General features: G+C 35.1%; 1 protein-coding gene across 3 annotated transcripts in view; it reads right to left on the bottom strand.

Annotated features, from left to right (window-relative positions):
* The window catches only part of LOC100159790 (ATP-binding cassette sub-family A member 3), a 53,139-nt gene that overhangs the window by 13,353 nt on the left and 23,644 nt on the right, over nucleotides 1–16,142 (bottom strand). For 2 of the 3 annotated variants that reach the window (XM_029488631.1, XM_003246079.4), the window contains 4 exons: nucleotides 1,869–2,117; nucleotides 526–608; nucleotides 329–456; nucleotides 36–189 (listed from right to left, as the gene is read on the bottom strand). In XM_029488631.1, the coding sequence (XP_029344491.1) occupies nucleotides 36–189; nucleotides 329–456; nucleotides 526–608; nucleotides 1,869–2,092 (589 nt within the window). In that variant the 5' untranslated portion in view covers nucleotides 2,093–2,117. Of the gene's footprint in view, nucleotides 1–35; nucleotides 190–328; nucleotides 457–525; nucleotides 609–1,868; nucleotides 2,118–3,930; nucleotides 4,036–16,142 lie in introns of all 3 variants that reach the window. The other variant, XM_029488632.1, reaches the window with a different exon arrangement.

Here is a 16,142-nt window from a genome sequence, read left to right as displayed (position 1 = left end):
TTGTGCGACACGGCCGAGTGGTTATGGATTTATACCTGGTTCGCCTCCGTCATTTTCCTCTTTATGCCTAGGACCGAACGTCTGATATAGGGGAAACATCAAGTAAGTCCGCCAGTTCGCTTCGACCGTGTCGAAGCTCATCAGACTCTTTTTCGTTACCCGGAGATGACACGGATATCTCAGCTTCACCTGTGCAGGACAAAACAAAAAAACAAACAAGGAAGTCATAACAGCGTATTGGTATATCCACAGCATAATATATCTACAGAATACGATATTATGCGGTACAAAATATGTAAACGTGGACGACGGTTTTCACTGAACTCACGATTGTACTTTTTGGTAACGTCGCGTTCGGCATGATGTTTTCGAAACGAACGCCAACAAGAAATTTTTTCATCGCGAGATCTTGATTCAGCCGCTCCTCCATCTTATCGCCGCTTACGAACGATTCGACTGAAAACAAAAAAAAAAAAAACATTTTATTCCGTGGTTTCGTTTTGGACTTTGTACCGGACGACTTACGCTTCATGTTAGGAGTGTGCGAGAAAGCGTCGTTCATGATTTTTTCCAATTCCGGGTTATGCGGAGCCCATGCTATGGACCACCTAAAACAACAATATTATTACAACGTGTTTTTCTCATAAAACGAATCGTCTATTATTTACGGTACCACAGCTACCTTGTACATATTTTGTATGTGTGATGATAAAATTAATATTTGTGTTCAAGGGTATTGTGGATTATTCATTAGAGACATCATCATATTGACGGCGAATAAATCAACAACACCATTATTAATATTATTATTATAAGTATTATTTGTGTTCACAGTTTGATTTTCGCCGTCGAGACGCTAATACATTCAGTCATAACGTCGAATTTCATTTCCTCGTAGGTATTACCGAACTTCTATTGTAGCATTCCGCTTTTTTTCTATCGCCTTTAGCGTTTGACGGAATTATTATTATTTATTTATTATTATTGTGAAACGCGGCGAATGCCACGCCAGGAGGTCGACGTCGCATTTTTCACAGTCCCAAAGGAGGGGAGGGGTCAGGGGAAGGATTTGTGCTGATGGTAGATGTTAAGTTCCTACACAAGACAATACCAGGAATAAATCGCCCATAATACGAGTAGGTTTATCAAAGGTCAATCACGTGATAAAATAATTGATTTTATTCTAAATAAAATTTTGTGATATTTGATTATGTTAAGCTTTTGAGATGTACCTACAATAGAATATAAAGTGGCATAAATAAATGTACGCAAGTTGTAATCGTTTAACTATAATGGTATTGAGATAGACGTTAACGGCAACGCATAATAATCACGAATTTTAACCACATCACCTACATCATATAACAAGTAACAAGTCTGCGGGTTAAAGTGGTTAGTGAATTCGTATGAGAACTAGCGAATCCATTTTCTATCTATTTTCGTAGAAATGTACGTATTTGACTGTTTGCCTCTACTACGATATATAATATTACATGTCTAGCGTCAAGGTATAGACTAGGAAACAAGTTTGAATTAGTTTTTTTTTTAACTTTTTAACTTAACTGGTTAAAGTATCCATTGTATAACTTGGTTTATTCCAGTTACATTAAAAAATAATACATCAAGTTGGAATCATATTTATGTAATATTTAACCTATAACTGTAATTATTTTTTTCATTTAGTTTAATATCTACACAATGATTTTAAAGATAAAATAAACAAATAAATTAGCTTAGAGATGTATAATGAAAAATAAATCAACTATAATCCTATGTCCCAGAAAACGTATCAATCGGGAACTGCAATCCCCCCCCCCCCCGAAGGTTACTAAAAGGTTTACTACTATAAAATAAATCATACTACTTACCCGTGTCTGTAGCCTAGTATTAATGGTGGCACCGATATCGGAAAGGGTTCGAATCTTGTGACGGTATTGAACTCTACGGGCTGCACCCACGATCTGAACATGACCATTATGGCGGCCATGATGGCCGGTAACAGTAGCTCTATGAATGACTGGATGGGATGTCGCTTCTGTATTAGTAGATTCTTCCATAGTAGAAGTTTTAACTTCTTGAAGTCTTTCCACATCACTACTCTTTCGGAGGCAGTTGGTCTGAAGAAGAAAACAAATACAACGACCGAAATCAGTAAACACGTAGTATGGTATAATAATTTTTATTAATTAGGTAATATATACTAATTTTACTTCTATCATTGATTAACTTTAACGGTTTTGTGGTTTAACCTAACCACAGATAATCGTGTGTACCTATATTTAATGAGGTGCAATTCGAAGCTTTGCGCTTATTTGTTACGATTTTTTACTAGGTACCTTTCCAATTGTTATTTAACGCGAGATTTTTTTTTTTCGTTTTCGTTTTCTAAACATGTAAATATTATAAAACTTTTTATAATAATCGTACGCGACACGCTTTTGTAGATATTTGGTAGGTTATATTATGTTCAATAAAAATTGACGCGACAAAACTAGTAAAAAGAATACTTCATATTTTTTCATATTTTTTTCAAAACGAACAACAAGTAAGCTACTGACAGAACGTAATATGGGTTTATTTCTATGAACTTGAAAATAATTGTATTTTAAAAAAAAAAAAAAACGTTTTACAATACCTAAACGTTACCAGACAGCTGGTAGTATAATACTATGTTAATTTGATTTCACGAGCGCTAAAATGTTTTACTGGCTATGCATGCCAAACTATTGTTGCATGCGAAAAGGAATAAAATCGAAATTCCAGACTATTCGAAATACGATATATTATTCTGTGACACCTATACCATGTTTTGTTTTTAAATAACTATCGGTACAGTTTGATAATAATATTCGTATGGCGCGTAAACACGAATAAAAGATTTTCTTCTGAATGAATCGGCGCACTGCAGGCGTATAACAATGAAAAAAAAAAAAAATCATTCAAAAGATATTCAGGTGGATACCAATATAATAGATTTGACCTATTGAACAGACAATAATCGATACACGTTAATATTAATAATGTGGAGTGTTCTAGATCTAGACGTCTACAGTAAACGTCGTGGTGCCATCGCGCACAAAAAGCCAACATAATATAAATCGAGTATAAAAAAAAAATACACACACGGACACCGTAAAATTATTATTAATTATTATTATAGTTAACAGAGTTTACCTCGAGAACGCGCGTCTTAGTTCGGTCTGAGACGTCGTGAAAAAATAACGAGTGCGCCGGCAGTACAGGCGAACGAGATCGGATCACTGAATAATAATAAACGAATAATATTCGAAGCGAACTAATAATACTAGAATACTCGTGCAGGAAGTGTACTGCCTGCGTATTATACCTGTTTTTAAGGTTTTTTTTTCCCCCCCGAGATACCGTTTGACGTGAACAAACCTCGTTTTTATATATGATTATTCACTGCCTATATAGTGCGAGCGGAGGTTTTATTATATTTTTTGTTTTACTTCTTTTCAACCTATGCGCCGATGAGCAAAAAAAAAAAAAACCCGACGAGATTATATTATTTTGATCGTGATGTGTACATGCACCGTAAATTATCAGACGAAAAGGGGTTGCACCTGTAGGGCAGTGGTTCTCAGTCGGCCGGCACTGCAGTCTTCGCAGAGATATAATAAACAATATTATAGCATGATATAATATATACGAACGGGCTGCGCGCGAAAATATGAAGTAGGTTAGGTTAGTGCCAATTTATCATAACGACGGATCGATATGGAGCGTTAAAATGAAATGCTACTAAAATATTATTACTATCTCAAAGTGGCGTATATAATTATTATATGGACAGTGTGGCGATGCAGCTGCCCCACGACGTGTCTGCGACTGGTCCGATGACCGTAAAACTGTTACCGAAAACCACGTTTTACACCTACGCTATATGTTATTTGGGTATAACGTTATTACCGTTTTATTCGTAAACGTCCGCGAGTCGGAGCCGGAGAGACGCGTCGACTGCAGACCGACTCGAAGCCAACGGGGTTCGGCGGACGGACGGCGACTGTGAGCGTTCTTGAAAAAAAAGAACCGAATCAACCGTTATTTAATTATAATATTAACGTATAATATAATATTTTAATATAATATCGCGGACCGTTTCGAGGACGACGTTAATAAGCGTATGTACGCGCGTAAAAACGTCGTGACGAGTATAGGTACCGGCGGCCGGTAAATCTTCGAACGACGTCCGCGTAGCGTGATGCCAATAATATAACAATAATAATAATAATAGGTAATGCGTATAATATTATTATTATTACAGTACCTATATTATATACAATGTCACAAGTAGCAGCCGACGTGGTGACGGGTGAGAAAAAAAAAATGCCGACGCGAAGATTATAAAAATATATTGCTGTAATCGCGGTGTACGACCGCTGCACAGGTATAATAATGATGATAACATATCGTCTCGACCCGATAAGCGCGCGTACACTATCCGCGCGCGAACCGAATAAACGGCACTGCAAAATAATAATAATATATTATTACACGCGACGCTCGTCGCGTCGACAGGCAGGACAAAAGTACCTATATATATATATACTGTATATTGTAATAAACTATAGTAAATTATAATCGTTTATGTATTTTTATCTACACGTCATTTTTTTATTCATATTTTTATTATTGTCACGGGGACGCGTGGGTTCTTTATTGTATTGTTATGTTTTTCGGTCGTCCGGACGTGAGGCGGCGGAAGTACGATTACCCGGTATACCTGCGCGACAATCGAGGACGATCGATTCCAAAACGTTACGACGAGATAATGTGCATACGCGATTCGTCTGACGGGCGTGAAATTTTCAACAATTTTGACGAGCCCGTCCGGTACGCTACATTATTACTATTATTATTATTTGTATATTATTATAATAATAGTACCTAATAAAACGCGCTGCGATAATGATAAGTCGCGTTGTACACCTCGAGATGTTCGAGTGGCCCATTCCGATCAAGGCTGCCGTACCCCGTCAGTCGCTGGCTCTCTCCCTCTCTCTCGCTCTCTCTCTCTCTCTCTCTCTCTCTCTCTCTCTCTCTCTCTCTCTCTCTCTGTCTTTCTCTTTTTCACATACACACACGAAACCGTATCTTGGACTTCCGAAGAATAAAATATATACTTAAACGAACGCGGCGCACTACTTTGCCGGCACACGTGCACACTAGCCCTGGGCACGCGCACGCCCGTGTTTTTTAATAATAATAATATTATTACGTATGCGCATATGAGTATTATTATTATCATCATCGTTGTCGTCATCCAATATCGGGAATAACATCATAAAGCATATATTACCGAACCAAATGACACTCGACGTGGTTTTTTGTTTACACACATTTTTTTTCTTTCATTCTTCTTTCACTTTCGACCGATCCAGATCGGTGGCAATCATAATAATGTTACATAGAATTTTGTACAAAACAATACCTATATATGTGTATATAAACATCATAAATATATTATGATACGGATTATCGGTATATTATTATGTACTAAACTACTACATATGTGTGTGTGTGTGTGTGTGTGCGCGCGCGCGCGCCGGTACGACATTGCGCCACGATGGTTTTGGGCTTAGGTTTTGGCCTACTCCCGATCAAGGTCGTCGCGAAACTCCCGGAGTAGGAAAACAATAACGCGCGAAGACACGCCGCCGTACATATAAAATGTCACTTGTACATAATAATATTATTACGATGTAGGACGCATGCCTGGGCTTTAGTGGTATTGCGATGCGTCGCTCGAACGCCGCAGCAACAGGTAGGTACCACACACGCACCCAGAACACTGCACTTTTACCGCATATAATAATATTATCATTATGTACGAGTATCTACCTACCATTACTACCACGATCGGAATTTTACTTCCTCGGACGAATGCACTGTAAATATTATACATATATTATTATGTAAGAATGACTCTAGTGGTATTATTATTATATATTGTGGATATCGGCTTGACGTTACGTCAGACCAAGGCGGCGGCGGCGGCGGTTATATTACGTCCGTCGCCCATGGACACATAACGACCGCCGCAGCAGCCAGTGAAGACGTTATAGACTCCACGTGCGTGCGTATTATATTATTATATATACCTACTTACGGGTACCTATAGCTATACACAAGAGTCGTCAACACCGATCTCGACCGGTTTTCCGGCCGACGAACCGAGTGTTACGCGCCGGTTGTATTAAATACGTATCTAATACTATACATTGTATTACATTACCTATATAGGTTATATCAGACGGGTAGGTGAGATGTTTCACTATTATAGGCACACACGAGTGGGAATGGGTGGGTAACAGTCGGAGTACCGGAAAACGAGGTGCACCGCTCGCCGCACGGACGACACTACATAATGATATTATTGTAAGGTATAAATACACAATATTATAAGCGTTTTATAAGCATATATTTTTTTTCGATCCCGTCTGCTATGAAATAATAATTGGGTACGAGTACGTGATAATAATAAGACACAGGTAAGTAGGTACGAGTCGTGTGATACGAGAAATAATACAACTTTCAGGTTTCTAAGTTTCGAACGCCTTATATTCCCTGATGTGATCGTCCGTCCGTTATAGTTGCCAGTAGGTACGATTGTTAAGATATTTGTTTGTTAATATTATTGTCCGAAGTTACTGTACGTCATGGTTGCGATTGTTTGTATTCAGATTTCATAACGGTCAAAGTAAACTGTCGTACTACTGGTACACTATTCGGTATAACCTGCTACCAAAATAATGTGATGAATTAATTTTAAAATATTATATAATATGGAACTATGGTTTATTTCGTTGTATTAAACAAAATCGTTCGCTTTCCTAACTTTTTTATTCGATGTTTTACTACTTTTTACTCAAAACGCTCACTCCGACATCGTATATAATAATAATAATATACAGCACTCTCTCGACCGGTAACCGCGTATGGTAATCAATCCTGTGTGGAATCGTGAGACGCGCGTAGGTATTAACGATGATGATAATATTATTATGACGCCGACGATAATGTACGATATTTAAATATAATATATTGTTGCTTTTTCTGTTATCGTATAATGTTACGTAGACGCGGCGAGTATGCCATAAAATCATTTTGCACGTGAACGGCAGAGTTTCGCTTTTCTCCTACAACGCATGATACCGCGGTAATACTTTAGGTGCATTGTACACAACACTAATATTATTATCCTTCGCCGTTTTTCGGAATATACCAACACCGGCGCTGTGTATTCTAACGAAAAGTACCTACGTCATAATATCATAAACGTAAAGAGTGTTTGACCTCTCAAAGCTCACCCGTGTACGATATTAGTCTGCCACACTAGGCACCTATATATATATATATATATATATATATATATACAGTGTATATTATACACTCTCCAAAAATGTTGTCGAATCATGTTTTTCGACAACCATTATATGTATTATATTATTATAAACTAACCTATACTTGTATTGCTGTACGGTACGCACTATTTTTTACCATTTTATTATTATTATTATTATTATTATTATTGAATATGAGCCATGGTTTTATCTTAAATCCTATTTGAATTTCTCGGAAACACGATAATTTGTTCGATTACCTACTTTGCGAGGTGTACTTACCTATTGTATAGGCGCTTTACACAATATTGTACTATCATTGTTTTCATTATAATATTATAAGCCGATCGCCGTTATCGTGCAACGGTTTATAATATTTAATTTTTCTAATCTACGCGTGTATATTGCTGGACAAAAATGGAAGTACCTATATAATAATACATTAAAAAAACATATGCATGTGCATATTATATGTATATGTTACCCTAGGAAATAAGTACGATTCATTCACCCGGACGTAATGATAAAATAATAATTGCCAACAGTCGAAAACGGGTTTTTCGATTTTGACGCGGAATCGTAAATCCAAGCCGAACACACAAGCCTAGCCTACAGTGCAGGTGTTGTGCAACCTAACATGCCTATATAATAATATTAACGTCTTCCTTATACGAACTTACACACACGATGCACTACAACACTCACTATTACTATAGGCACTAATTACCGACCATTATCGTTACATATTTCCAATACGATATCAGAATAATAATACATGGAATCGAATGGTATAAGTCAACAATATTATTACAAGTGTTTTTGTCTTTCGATCGTCCGCGTCGTCAGAACATCTGAGCACTGCTATAAAGATCTCGCATGATATATAACAACATAATAATATTATACATTCATACCTATATAGCAGTATGCTCATTGTTAAGGGTCAAGTCAAAAATATGTACCTATCTAATTTTCCTTCACGGTCGTTAGGTCCGGCACAAGCACCGTTCAATTTCGCGCTAGTCACCGGTTGACCTTCGGTCATCGACGTCGAACGGTGGACAATAAAAACTGCACGTCGTACACACACACACACACATGTATAGGTACAAACTATAAACATAAAATATTATAATGTTCGTGTACGATAATAGTACATATATAGGTAAAACGCGTGCACACACGTCGTGTCTCAGCGCCGATCGATTCAATACGATTAATAAAACACGGTCTTGAACGTCGTCGTTTAAAGTATACAGGTAGGTACCTACGCAAAACGACGTCGAAAAAGAAAGACGTTTCAGAGATCGGAATATTGTGTTTCAGGGGCGACGGTGAGGAGGGGTGGGGGGGGGGGGCACACCGCGATGACCGAACTGTTACGACGGGTATAGGTACGACCAACGGGCGGGAGAGGGCCGCCGCCGCCTCCGCTGCTGTTTCTGTCGTCGATATTGTCGCGTCGTCGTGTCAAGCTACGAGTGAAATCACACGTCGAGAGACAGCTGCTGCATCGACCAGCGCCGAGTTCCGATGCAGTAGTGTGTCGTTTCGAAACGCGGTGCGATATTATTCACGACCGATGGTTACTGTATATTTTATAGCAATACATATTTCATATATATTATTATATAAGATTATAAAATATATTATGTTAAACACGCCATTATATATATATATATATATATATATATACCCGTACTGTCACAACGCATTGTTTTGCGATTCACTCGTCGTCGTAACCTCTGACACATAATGACGATATGGGTATTAGCAGGTACACATATATCACAGTAGCGCAACCAAAATGTTTTCGACCGAGGGCCTTCGTTTGGCGTGCCGAACGTTATTGCGAAACGTTCTCCATAGTTGTGTTATAATAATAACATTGTTGTTATCATAATGCGAAACTATTACAAAATCGTTATTGGTTGATCATTTATCCACAACACATATTATATCCTAGATTAAATAACCATATTTAATAAATAATGTTACGCCGCCCGGGGGGAAGGGAACGTCCGGACACGCCCGACCGGCCCCCATGTATATGTTGCATCGCTGACAAAATATAATCATACAGGTATTATAATATAACTAGATCGTAGACTCACCCCCTCCCCAAATCCCCGTTCGCTGCGGAAACCACCCTCTAAAGGTTTGGCGAACCCCGTCGGATTTCGACACTCGAAACTTTCATTATTTTTTTTTCTTTCGATCGCCATGGCAGCAGTTATTGTTTAACGTTGAATGATTAAAAAAACATTTTTATATAATAATTAATAATAGAGCTGATATTATGACGTGTGGTCGTAATAATATCCACTGTACGTTGTACCCGCGTAAGTTTTCGTACCAACCATATTATTACCATACTGTTATTGTTGCGGTATAGAAGACGTTTAATACGCAACGATATAATGCGATATCGTCGGCCAAATAACGCGCGTGTACGAATAATTTATAATATTGATTTTTGAATTATTTTTCGTCTCTTCATACCTAATAATATATAATATATATTATGTATAACATTAATGTCGCACCGGGTTACACGCTTTGCCCGCGTTCACGTGCCATACAATATTGCAATTTTCAGTTACCGTTTGGATGCAGATGCAGATATTATCATAATAACAACCAATATATGATATAATATTTAATCAATTTATGAAATATAACACATAATATGCACCGCCAACGGTGAAAATCGTGACGCAAAATCGAGGTTTATTGTCGACCGCATAATATATATTTTTATTTTCCACTATCGCCGTTTATTTCTGAAATCTCGACCGATCGGACGCGAGTTCGTTAGGTGTACCTAACAATAATAATAATAATAATAATAAGTAAGTGTAATGCAGTGAATGTGACACGCGACTTGCCGGGTTCTGCGTATGTGTATAGGTTAGGTATACCTTCATAATATCAAACGAGCGAATTATTACGCGTATTATCCAATCGCACAACTACAACTTACATTAGTGTATAATATATTATTATAGCATAATATTATTGTACATTATTATACAATATAATAGTTGCGGTAATCGGGAAAAAAAAAATCGTGTGTGTGTGCGTATTTGTGCGCACAACCGAACCAGTTTCTGAGGCGGAAATGCGAGTTCGGAGGAGATCGTTACCGTTACGAATAGGCGGGTAGGTGGGTTACTTACGTTTGGGAATGGGTTGATGAAACTAATATGAAATAAAAAAAAAAAACACGAAATATAAGTACTACTACTATTTATTTGTCTCGTGTACGCGGTCGGCGCATGGACGTCATAATATCGTAGGTATATATATTATATATCATCAGGCTTGTGTGATGCAAACGAAAGTCGAAATCGTCCATCCAGCCGATGACTGTCAGAATTTCGCGACGAGAAATTAATATTATATTATTACGGTTTTAATTATTATCACCAGAAATACGCAAATCCCGAACACGATAATATTAAAATAGTAATATGTATATTGTGACCACTGTCATAACTTAGTAATAATAAAGGTATGCGGGAGGGGAGAAACGACTATGTTTATGCGAGACGTTAAGATGTATTTATATCATTAATATAATATTATATATCGGTGTCCTCATCGGGATCTGCGTACAAGGCGAATAATATTCCGTTGTCGATCCAGTTCGTCCAGACGTCGGACCAGCGCACGCATAATTGGTACCTATATACCTGTAACGGCACCGATGAGCCCCGATCAAGTCGGTCAAAATTAAAATAATTCAAGGCGAGGTCGAACGGATACACTGCAGCCGCGGATTCGGTGGCAAAAACATTATATTATATGTTTACAGTTCGAATTTAAAATAATCGAGTGTACGATTTTACATTATTACAAAAATTATATAATGTAATTTAATATTATAATATGCGTAAATCCTTGACACTTAAAACAATAAATTATTAATATAATGTCCGAGCACGTTTCACGGATATACTGAAGTACAACAGGTCCGATCCGCTCAAATATCAATGTTTTTTTTTTCCCAGTGAGGTTGTGTTGTTGGGGGGGGGGGGGGGGAGGTAAGGGTGATGCATTAAAAAAACACACAAAGAATTCGACGCATAATAATACCTATATACGGCTCATAGCTATATTATATATAGGTACACAATTTCGTATATATTATACTAAAACAACTTTGAAACTCGATGAATCCACTCGAAATATAATAAAAGCATTCAGTTCGCTAAAACTGTTCAAACCGTCAAACATCATAAAATTTCGATTCTATGAATTATTATTATGGTTGCACAAACCTATAATAATTCTATGATACGTATGGGCATAATAATCAATATATATTTCAAGTATATTTCTCGTAAAAAGTAATAGAACTAAATTAACTGAGTGAATACAACAGCGGTATCCTACATTTATTATATCTATACAGAGCACTTAAACGCAGTCAACGTTATTTACATTTTGTATACAACGATGATGACTAATCGATATTAAAATTTTTTAAAAATATATATTTTATTATCATAGTTTTACGACTGTTACAGTATACCCGATAACGTCCTTAAAATAACAGAACACAGTAATAATACACGCGATGATGCCGTGGGACTTTTAGTGTTTTATCACTTTAATAATATATTAGCGAAGAACATTTTATTCGAAAAAAATCATTTCCCACAAAATGGCGTTAACGAGTGATTATTGTAAAATAAATGCTCATTATGTATCAATAATACCATATTATTGTTATTACATATTATAATGATATTATAATATATATGTTGCGGTTTGGCCATGCAGACCTCATTGCATTATTATACAATATAATATGTATAACAACGACTGAAATATTTCTACCTATACGCGTAATAATATTAAATAATTCTTATCGGTAATCCAAAGTCTTTTTCAGATGAAATTATGAAATTTACGTATGCATTATTATGATTTGGTACGAAATTGCACAACTAAAACAGCGGTATAATGTGTCATAAAACTACGTTTTTTTCTCTACGCTTGGTGAAATTTTTGTTTTTAACTGTGCAATACATCATTGATTATTATTATTGTATATACCTACCTAGCTGGTATTATTGTTTTTTTTATGAATAAATATCTAATCACGAACAATAATCAAAGTGTTTTATGCAATAAAAAAATATTATAATTGAGATATAAATATAATATATTTACGATTCAATAAAATGTATGGTTTTTGCGAGGCACGCATTGTATTAATTTTTGTCAATATAGCCAGTAGTAGATAAAAATTAAATATTTTAAACAAAGCCATTAATCAACGGTGTTATTACTATCGTTTTTTTCACATAATTGAATAATGATTTTAATTTATAGTGAGGCTAAAAAATGCAACCGTCCCGGTGGTCGATATGAATCCTTCAAAATAAATTCAAGTTAAGTTCGAGGTGTCGAATTAGATCGATTCTGAAAACTGAGAAGATAATTATAATATTACGGTTGTCGGTTCGTATAGGTTAAAGAAAATTTATTAACACGAATCGTACTGGGATACTATAATAATATAATGTTCTAAGATATGCCTAATTTAAATATTTTGCAGCCTTATATATGCCTATATCCTTTGGATATTGTGTTGAAATTGTTGAAATTGTCAGTTATCTAAATAAATCTAACGATTACAGTCGGCAAACTATCTCATAATGATTACACATGCATACCTTAGACTTAGGTCATAGAGTTTTTAGCGAAATAGTTGTAATGCTGTTACGAAAGTGTACTATCGTACTCGCCTGTTGTATATTACTACATTATATACTATTACCTATGTTTGTTTAAGTAATTTACATATTATATGTTTCGTGACTAATAACATTAGCTATAAATACCTATTGTTGAGTTAGATTACAATTAATTCTTATGTTATTAAGGTATTGATAAAGTGGACTGCAGATCAGTTTTAAAACGAGAATTTATTTACCACATATACTCGTCTGATAAATAGCATAATTTATAATAATATATATTCGTCAATATAATCACGACGACATTATAATATTGCTTGAAACATCGAAAAAAAAGTTAAATAAACTATTTGAGAAATTTAAAAACGACACGCGAACGATACACATAAGTAAATGTTCACATACGCACTAACACACACACACGTTATATTTGAATAGTTCAAGCTGCAGGTGTGGTGCATTTTGTTTACAATAATGTACCCAAAAACTATACAGATAAAATGCGGCCATTATACTTCTGACCACTTTGTAGATACGTATAATAATGTTATATCATCACAAAAAACAAAAACATACTTATCCACAAGTTGTAAGAGATAACCTTCCTGGACAGACGTTAAAACTAATCAAATGTATTTATTTTCTTTGCTAGTCTAGTGCAATATCATAGACTAACAAAGTTATGTAATATTTATAGTATTATGATAAACTACGTGCTATAATATACCAATGCGTTACAATTAACAATACGGACTACGCGCACCAGTTTCGTTTTGATCCTAGGCCGATCGATGTTAAATTATGGACAGGTCGTATCTGGGCCATGTCCACCCGGGTCCATGCCAACGATAAAATACACATAATATGTGTTTCCGTGACTGGATAACGCAACGGTAAAGTTATTTCCGATCGACAAACGCGAGGCCGATAACGGAATGCCACTAAAAGTGCTCGTGTACAATGTTTATAAAAAATAAATCGTATTATGTGTATAACATAATGTAATATGATTTCATGAAGCCGAACGGAGATTTTAACGCCCCGCGTCGACGTCCATCCCGCGGACCACACTCGACGAACTGTCACGTAATACGATAGTGATCGTTAAGAAGATACACGACGACTCGAAAGGACACATTGCCCGTTCTGTTTTATAGTTAACAGGAAAGGAGAAGAAAATATGTTTAATAATAATAATAATAATATAGTAGTATATAATGTACGCGCGAATTCGTGAACGTTTCAACGGCCAAAATACGACTTATACGGTTTGTAAACGTATTATTAATAATTAACTTTTAATCGTTTAAAATTATAATAACAATTAACAACATTACCATAATATTGTATATAGTTACAAAACGATTTAAAAATACGACGACTCGACCAACGGATTTCTAAACAAAGTTTACGGAATCGATTAAATTGAAATCAACGGTTGCAAATTGCAATAGTAAATATAATAAAATGACCACTACCGTTTGGCGATTTACATAATATATATTCGTTTTATGAGCATCAGAGCATGATAATAACCTACCAGAAATTATTTTTTCAAATATATCATTATTATTCATTAATTGTATAATGACCGAAATAGTTCTATAATCGATAGAATTCGTTCTTACATAATGCTGTGGCCCTGTGACAACACAAAAAATAATACATCATTCAAAATCGGTTTAATACAACCAACTAACCAAGTACATATTATACGTTGTTGACCTTAAATATTGTGAAATATATCTACACCATAAAACATTATATAAATTATAAATACTGCATATTATAGATAGGTAGGTACCTAATAACGTACATAAATACACACTTTACGGTAAAGTTCGACAAGGGAAGAGTTAATTTAGTTTGTTTTCATTTTATTAAATTGAGTTCACTAAAAATACGTTACTGTGCAGGTAGACAATATGTAATTTCATGAATTAATTACAGCTAACATTTTACCTAGTATATAAAACGTGTGTTGTGACCTGTAGTAAGAAATACATAAAATCGATGGAATAAAAAAAGATAAGAATATAGATTTCAGAACACATCAGTAGTGGTATTTAATATTTTTTATGTATAATAATAACAATAAATAAAATAAAACTTAAGTAAAGTAATTGTCAGCCGGTATTAATAAAAAAAAAAGTATAAAAGTACTAGAACAACGAATGATAAACATGAAAATTAAACTATAATATTATAAAAAAATACGGTTTATAAAGTATAAATACACCGTATATTATTTGAAAAAATTTTTAACTAGCGAAAAAATTAGATAGAATTAAAGGTCACGTGATTTTTTCAGTCCAAGTCAATGAGACTTTGAGTTTAATTTTTGAAAGTGCTTTTTTGAATACCTACATTAACTGTTTGAAAGGAACTTGTTATACTTTATGTACATTAATGTACATGTCTTAATCTTTTCCATTTCACTGGCTTAAATATTCAATGACTACTTGAAACGTGTCAATGCAACGCCATATGAGATTTTCAAATCAACGTGCTATTAAAATGAAAAGTCTGATTTCAAATTATTTTATTTGACATACTTTTTGGTGTTATTGAACTTTAGAGGAGTGCCTCGCATTAAACCTTATCGATAAGGATTAACTTTTGCAAAATGTACCCATATACCTACACAATTATCTCGACTTGGTATTATATATTGTTATCGAAAAGATAATTACGGCTTTCCCACGATCCTGGGCACCATCGATCAAAATATTATGTACACGAGTATACACGCACATTATCACGTGACTGCAATGACTAAATCAAATAATGCACTACCTCTGACTACTATAGTAAGTAATTGACGACAAGTGTTATCCCCCTTCTTTAAATGACCTCTTTTAATTCTAAGATGAATTAATATAAGTTGAACCCACGAATAATAATAATAATAATAATAATAATAATAATAATAATAATAATAATAATATTCTATTAACGGGATTATATCCATTTCGGACGGGTGTCGTTGAAGTGAAAACGGTTTCAATGTTATTTTGAAGTTTTAAATTCTGATTATTCCAACTGTTATATACTACCACTTGAGTCA

Source organism: Acyrthosiphon pisum, chromosome A1 (genome assembly GCF_005508785.2).
Source record: "Acyrthosiphon pisum isolate AL4f chromosome A1, pea_aphid_22Mar2018_4r6ur, whole genome shotgun sequence".
NCBI classification, from domain to species: domain Eukaryota; kingdom Metazoa; phylum Arthropoda; class Insecta; order Hemiptera; family Aphididae; genus Acyrthosiphon; species Acyrthosiphon pisum.
Note: the sequence above shows the minus strand (reverse complement) of the source record. Positions and strands in the feature narration are given on the sequence as shown.